This window comes from Drosophila guanche, unplaced genomic scaffold (assembly GCF_900245975.1).
Source record: "Drosophila guanche unplaced genomic scaffold, DGUA_6, whole genome shotgun sequence".
Lineage (NCBI taxonomy): Eukaryota > Metazoa > Arthropoda > Insecta > Diptera > Drosophilidae > Drosophila > Drosophila guanche.
The window spans coordinates 7,723,289-7,740,309 of NW_022995743.1; the positions used below are offsets into that span (position 1 = coordinate 7,723,289).

General features: G+C 43.9%; 1 protein-coding gene and 1 long non-coding RNA gene across 11 annotated transcripts; one reads left to right on the plus strand and one right to left on the minus strand.

The window, feature by feature from the left end:
- Positions 1–1,455: 1,455 nt before the first annotated feature.
- Positions 1,456–16,965, plus strand: LOC117581414 (dystrobrevin beta). Of its 10 annotated transcripts, none has more exons than XM_034268572.1 (10): positions 1,456–1,916; positions 11,525–11,872; positions 11,945–12,030; positions 12,126–12,949; positions 13,007–13,619; positions 13,888–14,013; positions 14,420–14,485; positions 14,836–15,150; positions 15,631–15,674; positions 15,986–16,965. In XM_034268572.1, the coding sequence occupies exons 2-10, from the start codon at positions 11,538–11,540 to the stop codon at positions 16,049–16,051; spliced, it is 2,475 nt and encodes an 824-aa protein (XP_034124463.1). In that variant the 5' UTR covers positions 1,456–1,916; positions 11,525–11,537; the 3' UTR covers positions 16,052–16,965. The 10 variants fall into 10 exon arrangements, 9 of the variants coding, with proteins under 9 accessions (XP_034124463.1, XP_034124493.1, XP_034124477.1 ...); XR_004573653.1 differs by having other exon boundaries at positions 1,457–1,916; positions 14,836–15,258; positions 15,986–16,082; XM_034268602.1 differs by lacking the exon at positions 15,631–15,674 and having other exon boundaries at positions 1,457–1,916.
- LOC117581449 lies at positions 4,658–5,123 on the minus strand. The gene is made up of 2 exons (XR_004573656.1): positions 5,038–5,123; positions 4,658–4,986 (listed from the first exon to the last, which is right to left on the minus strand). It is a non-coding gene; the product is annotated as an uncharacterized LOC117581449 (long non-coding RNA).
- Positions 16,966–17,021: the final 56 nt, after the last annotated feature.

The following is a 17,021-nucleotide window of genomic DNA, read 5'->3' on the forward strand; positions in this document are numbered from 1 at the left end:
GAGGAAAAGGTTGAGTTCATTATGCGGTCACGAAACGTGAGCGTTGACAGTATTTCTATTAATCCTCGGAACAAAACTGACAATGAATGGCAGGAAAAGAAAACGAAAATTGCGAACTTGGGAAGAAGTTGGAGAACAAGTTTAAAAGATGGCGCGCATGTTTGCTCACTGACAATAGCTAGCTGCTGAAGGCACACGAGTCCTTGCTGACAAAGACTGAAGGACACAGATGAGACACCAATCGCAGTGCTGTTAAACGTTGAAAAATCGCATAAAGTACGGGTGTGCATCGATAGTTAGAAAAATAAGTTTGTGTAAATATCAACAGATGGCGTATAAAATGGAAATAGTGCCAACAAAGCCAGGTTGGCCAGCAACCTTTCCCACTCACGAAACCTTTTAAACTTACCGCAACATACCGCAAGCTATGGTAAGCAGGTAAAAAAGGACCAACTTTTTTAAGCTCCCACCTTTTTCGCCCCTGTTTAAAGGATCCGTAATAGTGCTTGCTAGAGCTTCTGGCAGGAGAGAATTTCCCTGACCGTTTAGAAACAGGAGAGAACTTCCCTGGAGAATTTCCATTACGTAGGATCAAAAATCGCCGTGTTATTTACCTGGCGCCACTGAAGTTTTTGTGACGTATTATCCTGTTGTCGACACCTTAGCTTGGAAAGCTCCCTTGGTTTGTTATGGGAGTTTGAAAGCTCTTTTCCTTTGCGAAGGGAGTTTGAACTAATGAACTAATGACAAAAACTAAATTTAAAATAAAATATATTAATATTTTACTATAGACAATATATGGGTTATAGTATTTATTTAGTTATTTATTTCCAATTAAGAATTAGCTACTTAATACGTTAATGATGATTTTGTCATTATTATCCGGTGTTCCTTAGCAAAAGAAAAATGTAATTTCAATTTATAAGCCAGAACCTAGCGCCAATAATTTTGTATATATATAAGAACTGCCCCCCAAACCCACTCCGAGCTTACTGTAATATTTACTAATGTTCCCTTTCAGACAAACAATAGAGTTTATTTTCCTCTTTTGTTGCGCGCTCTATTTTTAAATAATGTTCAATGTTATCAGTTAATATACATGTGTCTCTCTTAATAACTTACATACATTTACACACTGAAGAAAAAGTTCCCTTGCTTCCAGAAAAGCTGATTTAAAACAAAATTAAAATACAAATTTGTAAAATATAAGGTCATAAGATATACAATCTAATAAAAAGGAGTATTTACAATAAGAAAAATTGATTTTTCAATCGGATTAAATTATTGTTTAAGTGGTGAAAGTCTTTGCAAGCTAGTAATATTAAATAGAACATCAAAATCGAGGAAAATGATTTCAGAATTACGGTATATTTACAGTATATTTCGCAAATGAAGGGTATATTTTGGTATATTTCCGAGGGTCTGCTGGTATATTTTATCGATAACTCCGCGGTCACACTGGTTCACATCTTTGTTTTATTTTTTAAAAAGACTTGGTAAACAAAATTGATAAGATATGCGCTGGTACCAACACGTCAACGCCAAACTCTCGTGCGAAAGTTTATCTGCGCCCCCTCTCCCCCCTTCTTCATTCATCTAAAAGTGTATATGTGCTCCAGCGCGGATTAAAACTCGGCTCTGCTGCCCTCGCTCTTCCGCGCGTGTGTGTGTGTGTGTGTAAAAGAAGTTTATTGGCTTAAATATTTGTACAAAGGGCCAAAGGGCGCAGCCTCTCTGGAAAGTGTAATTTTTGCAGTACGAACAGCAGGTGAAAATTAAATCGAAAAAATAAAAAAAGTTAAGAGAAAAAACAGTTAGTTACAAGAAGTGAAGAAGAAGAAGCAGCTCAGCCGCTACTCCATCGAAGACGCGCAGGGCGAAAAGTGACGCAAAAGAAACGTTGCTAATTACAAAAGGTAAACAAGACATAACGGAAGATACAGCAAAAACAATGGCAATATCACAAAACCCCCCAACGGGCTTCGTGCAGCGAAAATTGCTCAATTTTCATTCCACTTTTGACGTGGGCTGCGTAGTAGAGTTTTCCCGTTATTGTGTGCGACGCAGCGAAAATGTTCATTCATAAAAAAAGCAGTCTACCCCACACTGGGTCCCCCTTCGCCACATTGTCTGTGCAGTAGCTTTTGTCTGGAAATCGTTCTGAAATATTTTAACCGAATAAATTGTCATGCCACGCCCCAGGGAGGCTCCTGCCCCACCATCGTGTCCATCGTGTCGTTATTTAATGTGGTTATCGAGTGAGGGGTAAGGCGGTGAGTTCAATTGAGTTTTCACTTAATTTTGCTAAATTTTCATTAGGCGATTAGATCAGATATTGGACCCCGTTGCCATATGGCAGACTGTCAGTCTGCTGATTAATTGGGCGAGAATGATAGGGCCGAGCGGGGGTCGAACCTGGAAATACCCTTGGTGAAACTATGTTTATCTGGCAGTGTATGGATTTAGTTGCACTTGGATAACTTATTCTATCATATCGCTACTAGGAAATTGTATAATTGGGTTGGCTTTGGGTGTTCAAGAACGTTTTGGGAGCTGTATGAATTTCACTGCCGCTTAATCACTACAAATTCTGATGCTGATCAAGAATGTGCATTCTCGTAGTTTCTCTTCCGAGCAATAGAGTGAGACCGACCCCCTTAAGAAGTATGTCTAATAATTCGATTTTGTCAGGAAGTTGTGGATAAAATGTCATTTGTAATGGCCGATAGGGAACCCATCGAGACAATCCAGCATTGCGCTTATCTGCAGCAGAGCGCATTTCCTCACTTTTAACGAAAACAATTATTTGGAATTTATAGGGAAGATGTCACCAAAATGCAAAAGTCAAACAAGTATGTAGTACATACACATATGTATATGTACGTATACATATACAAATAGTAAAATAAAATAAAAACAATCAAAATAACTCGGTGACATCATTTTGACTAATCGCCAATTTTAGCATTTGAAAAACGGCGGCTGCTGCTCAGCACCCATCCCCACTGGCCAGAAAGAGACAGTCGGGGCGGGTAGAGAGGTGAGAGGCAACGAGAGTGGGGCCCTCGGCTCACACGAAGAGCAGGTGCTAAGCCGAAAGCGCCGTCGAAATGTAGAATCAAGCCAAGACGACACGAGTCGAGTGTTGGAATTCAAACACCTACACCCATTTACAAGTATAAACAAGCAATAAATAGATCGTTTGAGGGTGTGCGTGTCACTTGATAGTAGAAAATTTCACTTTCAAAAAATTGCATAGATTATTTTCACAATCGGAATTCGCATCAAATGAAACATTATTTATATCATTTACAATGAATCAAAGGGAAATTAGTTTAGAAATATTTAATGATTGTACGCGGGAAATAGGTAAACAAAAAGTAACTGCATATGTGCTTTCTTGTATTTGTTACTTTGTAAGGAATAAATGTGATATTCCCTGGAAGATTTTACCTTCAATTAAATTCAATTAACCGAACATAAATTATTTTTGGGCGCAATGGAACATTCCTCCAGTTTATTCTAGCTCTTTGATACGCTCCCAAACACACGGCTACCCTAGTTTCTTTGGGTTAATTTTGTGTGAGGCGTGTGAAGAGTATTAGGAAGCAGTGCTCCAGATTACCAGATACTATTTCTGAGTGAGTGCGACACACGTTGGCGGTTGCTTGTGTTCGTTCGCTTGGTGGAAATGTTGTGAAAAGCTAAATGAGGCATGACATGAAAAAAGTAAAACAAGAGCAGTGCACACACACGCACGCACAACATAGAAAGAGAGCATAAAAAGAATCAAACCACTCACAACATGACAACAACAAAGGCAAGAGAAAGAGCACAAAGGGAACTCGAAGCAAGGGCCACGCCACGGAGTAATTTCGGCCTAGAAAACATTGCTCACTTGTCCCCAAAACCAAAGAAGTAAATGGAAAACAGACGCAAAACAGAATGAAAAAGTCAGGACGAGAAGTCGAAGCAACTGATACCCTTGCAAGTCGCAAGTCTATGGATGCATGTAGTGTCTGCTGCATCAGATATTTAAAAGTTAGAGACTCCTCTCTGTAAGAGTAATGGAATTAGAATAACTGCAACCTCCATTGCGAGCAAGAGAGCGTAAAGAAAGGAAGAGTGGGAAGAGGGCCAGGGATTTTACAAGAGTGACCATCAAAGAAAGAGAAGGGAGATAGGATGGAATAGACAATTAACCCTTTTTTGTCTGTTGTTTTGTCTAGCTTTGAAGTCGTTCAAGCCGTTCAAATCGGGCAATGGCTGGAGGGGGAAAATGGGACAGTGCAGCAGGGTCAAAGAGAACTGGAGCTGAGCTGTCCACTCTGTGTGCTTTAATTAGTTTATAAAACAAGAGACCGAGCTAAATGCAATAAAATTAATCGTTTATGCCCGTAATCGCATTTACTCTCCTTGCCTGCCCCTTCTCTTCCCTCGTAGCCCATCGACGGGTCCATATCCAAGACCCATTCAACTATGGCGAGAAGGATTTCCATTACAGGCGGTGGCTAAACGAGATTGCAGGCAAGTCGAGCGTGAAGCCTCCCCTCAAGCACCGCATGGATGAGTAAGATGGTTATTTTTAGCCAAAAGACCGTCCACCCTACCCAGGTAGGGTACCCCCCACTCCATAAAAAGATAATCGAAACATGTATTCATTTCACATACAACACAATTTTGTAGTATCCCAATTATCACACACAGTAAAATCCAAACGCCACTAATCCATCAAGTTCAGCACCTTCGGGGCAAGCAGGATCTGCCACGGGGCTGACCGCATGTTCCGATGCCACTAGAGCACATCACACAGGAGCAGGAACAGTTGCCGCAGCAGGGTCCACAGCTGTCACCATGACAGGGGCCACCGCACGGTCCAGAGCAGGGACCACGATAGGCACCACAACAGCAGGTCGGGCTTCCACTGCAGCAGTACCAACGACGACAGACTCGACAGAAACGTTTGCAGCAAGACATGATCTTAGGCTAATAAAAAAGGATAATATGAGATTATACAATGTAGCATCAACTACTCACATTTAGGACTCTACTGTGGACGCCAAATGGGGCTTCTGTTTAGACAGCTGGAAATGATTACTCGTTGTAATTTGCATTGATTTCAATGCCTACTTGATTATTCTATAAACAATACCAAGGGAAATAGGAAATATCAAAGGAAATCGTTTCCATCTTTCGCTTTTGTTGGTAAACATTGTATGTTTGTACTTATGTGGGAAACTACAAATAATTAGGAAATGTACTTCCGCTTCAGAAACGTGCCAATAGTTTAATTAATTGTTTATATATCGATACATATTTACTGCTGTTGTTTATTCGATTTTTTGGGGTATTTTAAATACATATTTAGAGAATTGGCTAAACGTAAATGTAATCATTATTTTTTAGTGGAACGTAAAATTAAAATCGGTTTTAAATGTTATATCATACTCCTGTCCGTGCCCAGTAAGCTGCATTGATTGCTCGGAATCGTGGACAATGCCATTATCTGCGACAGTTGCATTTTAAATCTCATTATAGATTTATGCAAAAGAAAAAACAAAATGTAAGAACAAACGCCAAAGAGAAATAGTATGCCAGACGGAAGACTGCGTTGCCACTTGATGGAGGTGAGTCTTGGTCTATGACTTGAGTCCACTTTAGCCCTGGCCCGCATTGATTTGTTGTACGATGTGCTGCGGCTTGTGCTTGTCAGTTTTCTTTGTCGCAACCTCTTCGAATTCTGTTTCAAATTCCATTTCCATTCTCATTCCGATTACAGTTGATTGACTTGACTGTAGTCGCTGCCCCATGCCAAAAGATTGCACAAAAATTGCTCAATTTTCACTGCCCCCAAGCCAGACACACAGGCAGGCAGACAGACAGACAGACAGAGAGGCGATTCTGTTCAGCCCCGAGCTATGCGAAGTGAACGAGCACGAGTATATCTTATCGGTTGCGGTATATTTGATTTGCAGATCGCTATCACTGGCTGGCTGGCTGCCCGCCTCTGATAGCGGGACTCCAAATGGATCGTGAAATGAGAAAAACTGCCCACACGGAATGCTGTGTATTTTGATGTTCCATTTCGTAAGACATGTTGTGTGTGTGTGTGGCGTAGCGCGTGGGCAAAGTTCCTAGTGGGAAAAGCCCATGGCAGACACAATTTCCCTACATTTTGGTTTCGCCACACACTCCCCGTCCCGCCTTCTCGTGTTTTCTTTTCGTGTATCTGTGTAAAATACTTTGGCATACTTGTGTCTGTCTCCCCCACTGTCCGTTGTTGGACTCGTTTGGGCAATTAGCTGACCATTTACAATTGTTTCAGCTTGAGTTTTCGTTTCGATTTTCTATGCGGCTTCCCCGCAAAACATCTAAGGTTTGTTTATGCCAAAAATAAGGCGTGACTCCTCGACTAGGTCACAAAAGTATAGAATGAAAAACATTTACGTAGAGTCGTTCACTCATCTATGCTAATTATACAAGGGATTGTCATCGATGGATCCATTCATTGTCTAGCGAGACGTTGTCACACCCCGAGAGATCTGTATCTGTCCAAACTCAAGTTAATCTACTCCTCTCTCTCTTTCGCTCAATCAATTGCGAAATTGCTTAGACAGGAATTTGCATGTTTCGAGAGGAATGTGTAACGGGTTGATTTACAGTGTGGGCAGCTGAGATCTGAGTGCAGGTGCGGGCCTTGTACCAATGTATGTACGTGCTAATTTGCTTATTCAATTTGTAATGTAATGGAAAATGTATTTGTTTTCAGTTAAAGCTTCAAGCAATATCATCAGCTTCTACACGTAGTAGCTGTAAATCAAAGAGAGCACAAAGAGAAAGAGAGAATAAAGTAACCCATCACCAGGTAGATAATTTAGACTGCAACAAATAAGGCAAAAAAAACAGATCGCAGCTTTGCACCTTCTTTTGTCACACAGTTTACGCAAGACGGAGCTTATCGCATTACTTATTTCTCTCTCGCTTTCGCTCACTCACTCGCCCATGACCTTGACTGAACGGCGATCGACTGCGCTGCGGCTTTCTTCTTTTTTGGCTGTCAGAATTGCTATCTGCAAAGTGACGTGACAGTCCACCCGACTCTGTTAGATATCTGAGGATTATGGCAAAAGTAAACTCCTCAAGCCCTGGGCTGACAAAACAACATCAAAGAAGCAACTCTCCCACTGGGTCTCAAGTCCTAACGCTTCTATGCGTCCACCGCGCTCTCAATCCATTCCCACAAATCCCCCCATAGTGCTGGCTCAATCCCTTTGGTAATCCTTGAGAGGCAGCAACAGCGGCATCCGTCGACTAATGGGACTTTGTGGTGCTGTGGAATGTGCATTTTGCATTTTGCATTTACCATTTGAGTTGTTGTAAGTGGCACAGGCAATGCAAGCTTTGCCCAGGCATTACCCTCCCCCGCCCTGAGAGAATGCTCCCTACAGTGAATGCTCCCATTTGTGCGCTGCACACATAATTACTCCGTGTGCAGTCTGACGAGGATGATGACAGTTGCCTCTAACTGGGACACAACTTCCTTCCAGCTTGTGCTTCTGCTGTCTTCTGTTGGATTTTTTTCTGCTTCGTCACAGCCCAGAGAATAGCTTTTTGTTGTGTTCATGAACTAATTTTTGTTGGATTTTCCTGTCGTCCATTGGATCGAATTTGGGAGTGCCGGGCGCCCATTTGGAGCAATCAATTATGACTATTGGAGCATATGTGTGTGTTTGTACCTGCTGCATTCCTGTGTAGGAAATTACGTGTCTGCATGTACAGTGTAGCTACCACCCAAAAATGTACTCACTACTTGTGTGCCCTGATGTTTCATGTATCCAAGCGTACACTGTGTTTGTGTATATCGAAGTTTTAGGCGGCAGCAGATTGTTTGGCTAAATTTTTCAATTAAGAACGTAGCAGTTCCAGTTAGTGTCTGGCCCCTGCCTTTGGGTTGCTTTGCTTTAGTTTGCTAAGGGGGAAAAAAGGTTATTGCACGGCCTGCTGCGATTTTAGTCGATCATCATTTTTGCCAGACATGCAAACCCACCTCGACCTCGTGCTCTGTCTGCCTGTTGACTCGTTTCAGAAACGGAAAAGCAGGAATTTTCATGGAAACGAAACGATTTCCCTCCTGCTATCCCGCCATTCCTGCTTAGCTCTCTGTAAACGACTGAAATTGCAAAATTATGTGGCCCGGCTATCATCGCTAGTGTTCGGTTGGTTATTTCTCACTTTGATTTCTCTGGCACGCAAATGGAACACAACACAGCAGTCAGCGTACAGAACAAAACAGGACACCGACACGGACAGGGACACGGCACCGGACACGGGACAACTTTCAACCAAAACTTGTTTAATTTCTGTTGCGGGAAAAGCACAAAAAGCAAAGCAATGCAGAGGAAAGAACTTTGAAATCTTTTGATGCAGTTCCCTGGACACGCCATCGTCCGTGCCACCCTGCCAACCCCCACCCATTCATAGTTCATCTATGCTGCTTCGCTCTCTTTTTGCTCCTATTTTTTTCAATGCTCCTTCTTGCTGGTCCGTTAGCCAATCGAGCATCTACGTGAGCTCCTGCTTCTACCTCGGACTAGGGTTCACTTGAGGTCACCTATGCAGTGGGTGAATGACGAATGATTCAATGTTTCTGCTAAGTATTCAGTAAAAGTTAATTATAACTTTTCCTTGTCTTGATTGAATTAAATGGATAATCCTTATATCTAGACGAAACATTTTGAAACTTTTTACATTCATTTCCATTCATATTTATAGCCCCAGACAGTTTGATAGATTTCGAAATATCTCCATGATATTTCATGTCATAAATAGACGACATCGTATATGTACGTTTTTATTTATATTCACATTGTATATATATATTTATGAACCTACAATACATATTAAGCTTGCCCTCATTCCGGTCAACCCATTTCCGAGGAGCAAGCCAGCCGTCGCGATGCTGTGCCCCAACCTGAAACCAATTGCAATTTCCTCCGGTAATGACATTCGAGTCTGTTGACATAGACCCAACGTTTGAGATGTCTGAAAGTTGCATCGAAAGTTCTTGTCAAAGTGTCGCCCGAAGAGCAGTTTCGATTAGGAAAGTTTTGCGGCTTGCTGGGGAAGATTAAATGCATGTAAATGGCGACTAAGTAAAGCAAGCAAGTCATCTGCATGAATTGCGGCTGCTTGACCACATTCCCCAAAGCCCCAAAACAGCAACAGTAGCAGCGGCAAAGGCCTGGAAACAATTGCGGTTGGAGGAGCACAAAAGTGGCAATTGGGGAAATCCCATTTAAAAGGGGAAAAACGTGTGGGTTTTGGTGAGGTGTCGTGAGAGCATTTTGCGATGGAATTTATTTATGCACATTATGTACACACTCGTACACACATACATTTATGCTGACAACGACTGAAAAGAGAATTTTTTAGTGCTGAGTTCTCTGAATGACACAAATAGGGGTCTTTCCCGGCCCTGCTTTGCCCCTCTGTATGTGTGTAATCGGAGGGCGGCCACTTGGCACAAACTCGTAGAAGAGGAGCAGCAGGATGTCATCGCTCTTGGCTCGAAGCAGCGGCGTTAGCGGCAGAAGAGCCTCAGCTGCAGCCCCTGGCAATGCGGAATTCCCTCACCATGCCGCACCCCTCTCTGCATTCTCTCTCTCTCTGTCTCCTTCCTCCTCTTTATGCTCGCTCTTTCCTTCCTGGCCAAAACTCAAATTATTCAGCCAGGTCTTGTTGCATACTTTCGTGCGCAAATGTTTGCAAAGCTTCCCAGCATTCTGCATCGTTCTCCAAGAATACGTGATTGCGTTGTGTGTGTGTGTGTGTGTGTGTGTGTGTGTGTGGGTGCATATGTGTACGCTGAGAAAATGAAAACAGGTCTAATCTTTAAACGAGCACTTGAAGATACATTTTGTGTGTTTTTAGATTTCTAAGAAGGTTTCTTAGCGGATTAGAGAATTTCCATTCAAAAAATACATAAATAGACATATGCAAATATGTATGTACATATGTAAACTTGATTTTCTTCAGTGGGTTATGTATTTATGTGTTACGACGACTGTTGTTGCTCTATTTCGTATGCCCAAGTGGTGGAAAAGAAGAGCGCCTTATGAGTCATCTTCATCATCATCAAAGTCATCACCAGCAGCATCCTGCCCTCCCTCCTAGTTCTACTTCCACGGGCTTGATGCCCTGCCATCATCATCTTCATCAGCTCCTCATCTTTCACACAAAAAGTTTGTAGTTTTGGAAATTGAATTCCATTTTTGTTCCCTCACTCCACAGCCCCCTGTGGGTGGCGATGTGGTCTGCTACAAATATCATTTTGTAAAGACGAGGACGTGGCAGGAAAAGGAAGCAGAATTTAAATGGCAGGACTTCTTTAAATTGGCCAGAAAGGACACGACAGCAAAGGACAGTGCAGACACAATATGTGTGTGTGTGCGCTATGAGACAGAAATTGAAACCAGATCTCCATAGAGAAGTTCTCTGATTACACTCGTTCCTTACTTATTTTGTTTTTCGTATGATGACTCACTGAGGTCCTCTTTCTCCTTTTTGTAAAGGTTATTTAAAGCTACAGTTGCTGGGTACATTTTGAGTGCAAAGCATAAAATGTATAGCGCAGAGTTGGATGCATCCGCTTTACGAGTAATTCCAAAAAAACGAAAAAATAGCAAAAGATGTACCTGGCACATTTATTATTGAAAGAGCCTCTACTTTGGTATTACCTTCTACCAGTATGAAGAATGATTGCCGGATATTTTCCATTTTGAAACCATTCTTGTCTATATCCGTTATGATTTCTTTTATTTTGTCTGTTCTGAGAGATGGAAAATCAATTTGAAGTCTTGGAACGAGAAGCGTGATGCGACAGCAACTTGTGAAGTCTGAAGTTGTCGTTCCATGAATTATGCTTGCCATTGACTCAACAAGGAAATTATGAGGATGCTGCGCATGGGACATGAGGAAAGAGAGAGAGTGAGAGATAGGGAGTATAGCAGAAGCCTTTTGTCGATTAATTGGACTGGCAAAGCGGTTTATGAAAGTAAAAACTTTGAGCGTTGGTGGCGGATTATTAAATTTGCATTGTTCCAATCAGTAGCTGCAAAATGGAAGGGTGTTCTGCCTCTGGAAGAGTTCTGCCTCTGTGGATTGCTCACTTCCACATCCGGCGAATGCCACGGGGGAGCCAACGCGTGCCACAGTGGCCTCCGTTGCTGTGGCTGTCGCCAGCCAGACGATAACGACAACGACAACCTCATGAAGGATGTCGAAGGCAGACGCCCAAACACAATGGAACTTGTAATAAAAAAGAAAATAGAGAGAGAGAACAAACTATGTGGGGTTGGGAGTGGTGATGGGAATGCCTGTGTTGGTATGTCCTGTACGTGTCCTGTGGCTGCCACACACACACACACACACACAAGCGATGACCCAGATTGTTTGTTGTGAAAACTATTATTATGTTCTATTATAATAATGTGTATGTGGATATTATGTTTTAATTAAATTGCAGCCAGCACATCAGAATGGAGCTGGAGCCGCGGGTGGCCATCCTGCAGGATCTGCGTCTACAGACCTTCGATTCCATACGCTTTGCCTCGTACAGGACAGCCTCGAAGCTGCGCTACATACAGAAGTCGACAAATCTGCACTTGGTGGACATATGGAACGTGATCGAGGCATTCCGCGAGAATGGACTGAACACTCTGGAGCCACAGAGCGAGGTCAGTGTGGCACGGCTGGAGACGCTCGTGTCCTCGCTGTATCACAATCTGAACAAACGTCTGCCCACCGCCCAGCAGGTGCCGGTGGACTCCAAAGCGGGTCTCTTGCTCAACTGGCTGCTTGCTGCATATACAAGGTGGGTGGACATTATCTGACATCCTTTAATAAATCCCCTTTAAATTAATTTGAATTCTCTTATTCATCGCAGTGATAACTCGGGAAAGATTCGTGTGTTCTCCATCAAAGTGGCACTGGCCACTATGTGCTCTGGCAAGCTGGTGGACAAACTTAGATGTGAGTAAGGGGTCAGTTAGGACAGATAGAGAGAGAGAGAGAGAGAGCGAGACTTAATCTACAGACTAATCCATATTCTATTTCGTGCGTTGCAGATATCTTTTCACAGATTTCGGATGGAGCCGGACAGCTGGTGGCCTGGAAGTTGGGGGAATTCCTGCGGGAGGTGCTGGCATTGCCGGCGGCTGTCTATGAGTCGCCTACATTCCATTACAAGGAGGGCCTCGAGGAGGAGATCTTTCCGGCGGAGAACAAGGTGACGGTGAACGATTTTATGGCAACACTTATGTCCGAACCGGGCCCCTCGTGCCTCGTGTGGCTGCCACTGCTGCATAGGCTGGCCACCGTGGAGACGATTGTGCATCCGACGATCTGCTCTGTTTGTCACAAGGAAAACTTCACCGGATTTCGTTACCGTTGTCAGCGGTGCCACGCCTACCAATTGTGCCAGGAGTGCTTTTGGCACGGCAAGACATCGCTGAATCACCAAAACGATCACGAGGTCAAGGAGTACTCGAGCTACAAGTCGCCCAGCAAACAGATTGGTCACTCGCTGCGCAAGAGCTTCCGCTGTGTGCCCGAGAAGACGACGCAAGTGTTGCCACGGTTCCCGGACCAGCCCGAAAAGACCCTCAACCTGTCGCACATCGTGCCGCCCTCGCCTTTGCCCTCGCACAACGGTTTCAACGATCCCACGCTGGCCCTCGCCGGCGCCCACCACGGCCACCTACCGCCCGGCATCTTCGACCGCTCCAGCACCCTCGACTCGCGGGCCACCGGCCGCAGCATAGACAGTGCCGCCTGCACTGGCGGCGGCGGCGGCACCACCATCTCTAGACTAGCCGCCGCCTCGGCCAACGATGAGGAGCATCGCCTGATTGCCCGCTATGCGGCACGTCTGGCCCAGGAGAACCGAGCAGTGAGTAGCAACAGCCACCTTCCAATCCAGCCACTCATCCAATCTGTTTTTCCGCAGCCTTCGAATATGTCGGAGAGTGCCACGCCCATTGGCACGGACAACTCGCGTGCCCAGCGTGAGCTGATCGCCCAGTTGGAGTCGAAGAACAAGGAGATTATGCGGGAGATAGCCCGCCTGCGTCGCCAGCAGGAGACCGAGCAGATGGCCCCCGAGAATCCGGCCCTGATCAACGAGCTGCGTGCGTTGCGACAGCGCAAAGGGGAGCTGGAGGGTCATCTCGGTGCGTTGCAGGACTCGCGCCGCCAGCTAATGGAGCAGCTGGAAGGACTGATGCGAATGCTGAAGAACCAACAGACTGCCTCGCCCCGGTCCACGCCCAACTCAAGTCCTCGCTCGGGCAAGTCGCCGCCCATGCCTGGCGGAGGGGGAGCTGGCATCCTTGGTACTTCGCCGATGAGTGCCCTGCATGCCCAGCAAATGCAGCATCCAATGGGTGGACCTGGAGTGCGGGTCAGCCAGCAGCAAATGATGCAGGCACAGCAGCAACAACAGATGCAGCAGCAGCAACAGCAACAGCAGGGACATGGACCCTTCAGCCAGAGCCAACTGGATCAGCTCAATTTGATCAGCACCGATATGCGCAGCGCCTTTGCGGCCAATGGCAGTGCAAGTGAGTAGGGATGGGGGATGCGGGATGGGGATGGAGGGTTTCTGGTTGCGTATTGTCCAAAATTGATTGAAATTTGTTTTGGGAATTGGTTAACGCGTGAGATTTTGGGATGGTAAAACAGTTGGATAGATATTAATATGAATTCTCCACTCAATGGCTCCTTCTCCACAATTGGAGAGGAGCAAACACCCCACTGTGGCACACACACAACAAACACACACACACACACCATACACACACACATTTCTTGAACGCTTCGCATTCGCAGCGCCACCGCCAATGCGCACCAACAGTCCCACCAATGCCAGTCCCAGTCCAGCCGATGCCGAGCTCAATGAAGCCGCCGATAATCTAACCTCGGCCATAACCCACATGGTCAGCGACCTGAATGCAGGTAAATCGTTGGACCCTCCCCCGCTCTCCGCCTCACTCTGCTCACTCTCTCTCTCTCTCTCTCTCGCTCTCTCTGTCTGTGTCTATATCTGTGATGAGCTCCCCGCTTAAAGCTTCTCGATATGCAGACATGCAGTTGCTATTGCTAATGAAGATTTGCTGATCTGATCCCGCCAGTTGCTTGGACTGCTCATGCACCGCTACAATTAGAAGCACATGGAATGATATGTAGTAGCACCGCTTATAGAGCCAACACCCGCCTCCTCCACTCACCCTCTCCCCTGCAATCACAACCCAATCACCGCCTTGAATGGAATGTACAATCCACTCTCCACGCTTAACTCTCTGTGTTTCTGTGTGCGTATCTTTTTTTGGGGTCTCTCTCTCTCTCTCTATCGCTTTTGCAGGACGGGCAGCGGGACCTGGACAAAGTGGAAGCTCCCTGCCCCAGGCTCGTTTCATACTGCCGCTGGGTAAGTTGTCCTGGTCGCTGTCGCTGTCGCGTTAGTGCCAACGTCGTTGCTCTTGTCCTGTACCCTATCCTCTACAACCTCCTCCTACTTCGAGGCCTGCGTTGAGGCTGAATCTCAACTGTGTTTTTCTTACTTTTTGTTTGCTTTTGATTTTAGATTATTACCCAAATAGACGGCATAAGAAAAAATGCTGCAAATATTGAGTTGAATCTTCCGCTTCTACTTCTCTGTTCCTTGGTTTCTTTTTTCTTTTATAATTTTTGCCTCATTTCTTGTATGTCAACAAAACGGGCAAATACATATTACAAAAATTGAATAATGCAAAATAAAAACAAACAAAACCCGAAAAGAATATCGTCACGTCGAGGGCGGCGAGTCCTCGGGCTCGAGTCAGTGCGAGTGTAACGAGTGCAACTGCCAAGTGTATGAGGAGATCTTCCGCACCGACGGGGAATACGAGTGCCAAGGCGCCTCTGCCGTCGTGACGTCGCAGCCAGACTCTGATTCAGATATGGATGATTCCCGCTTGTCGCCGGTTCATTTCGATTATACTTTCGGCCTTGGCGATGAGCAGTCGCAGGTGAATCGCATTCTGGGCTATCGGAACCATCCCGAACTCTTCATCGACGATGACCAGGCGGGGTTCCCGGGCCTGCACGAGATCGGTGAGACAATCGATGAACTGCAGTTGATAATGCACGCTTATATCATGAAGTATAGTTTGAATATATAATCCGTTCGTCGTTAGGTTACAAGATATACTCCTCGTTCAGGTAAAATATATCCACAAAATATTCTTTGCCTTATTGCCATTGATCTAGAGACATATTGAATCGCTCACCAAATCCATTCACTCGCAGGTAGCTGTCTAGGTTTCCACTCCAATCTGCTCTGTTCTATTCTATTCCATTCTAACTAGATCTCATTACGGATGCACTCTCAGTCGTATCTCTATCTCGTAGCTCTCTGTCAGCCCATCCTAGTTAGTTTAGATACTTTCGTATGTTTCATGTGTTGGCTGCTTACTGAAATCTGAACAAGGAATCGAATGAATTATCTTTGTTTGTTGGATCTTTTGTTTGGTTCTTTCTGGTCTTATCAATGACACTTATGTATGTTTATCGCAAAACTTGATACAATTACAGATTTCGACGAATCTCAATCATATAACCAAGAGTGGACCGAAAAGGTAAAGGATTTCGCTCTGAAATCCTACTCAAATTGATTCTTGACGTTGTTCTTGTCGTTGTATTTATCATTTGTAATCCTTGTTACTACTATTCCTACTTAGACATGCACCCGATAGAAACAATCATATATATTTGATCTATATCTCTACTTATTGTATATCCTGTATCCCGTAGCTAGTGTAGTTGATTTCCACTTTTCGATTGCCTTTGCATGCCAGAGTTTACTTGAGTATGGCTATATCGTATATTTCACATTGCAATGTCTCGAAATTAAACCCAATTTACCTTTTTCTTCCCCGCCCCATCACAGGCAAATGCGAATAGCCAATGGCAGGAGCAGTTTGCACAATGGAGTCTTAATTCACAAAATAACTAATTCGTCTCAGTGGATAAGTGAAGGAGGAAACCCACCAGGAGAACAGCAGCAGCGGCAGCAGCAATGGACTGGAATACACTGGGTTGGAGGCAGCTGATACCATGCAGAAGGCGACTCTCGCTTAGCTTTTTATCTTAACTCATATGTTGACTTAGAGCAATTTATTTATTGATTATTTTATGGGGTAGTCGTAGCCAACACTAATCCTTAATCCTTACAATTTATACTTTTGCGCAGCGGTATAGTACCGCACATACATATTTATATGATTATATTTTATGCAAACACACAGTAAAGAAGCAATGAATAAGACTCGCAGTTGCACTGCACTCTGAAGTCGCAAATCTCTTGAATCTCGTGGAAACTTTCGATGATCGAACTCCCCATGAAGCTGTTGGGAGCATGGATAGATCGAGAGTTTTTTTAATTTAGGTTTTTACGATTTCGTATTTGGCTTTTAGATTTTTAAGCGCCTGCATAAGCAGATATTTATTAACAAAATGAAAATCAAACACGTAATGCAAATACAAATACAAATACAAATACGATATAGACATTTAAACATGTACTTAATACTAGATACTTGTTGAGAAATCAAAATCAAACTCTAAGCGCCCGATCTAATACACACAATACACACACTTTGATATACGGTAAAGCCAATAACTAATTAAATTAATTGAAATTAAATACCAATCCAATGTTGAACACTAACACGAAACTAGGCGCATGGACAGCATCGATCAAATTCGATCTACATACATAATTTATATTATTATCACTCTATAATATTCATTCATACAAAATGTTATACAATATAATCATAAAGGCGTAGAAAACGAAAGAAAAAACCCAGAAATTAATAGAAAGTATGCATACAAATACTGAATAATATTGCAAAATGCGAAATCTAAATAAAAACATTTTAAACAATCAAACCAAACATATTTGGACTCCAAGAAATTCAACA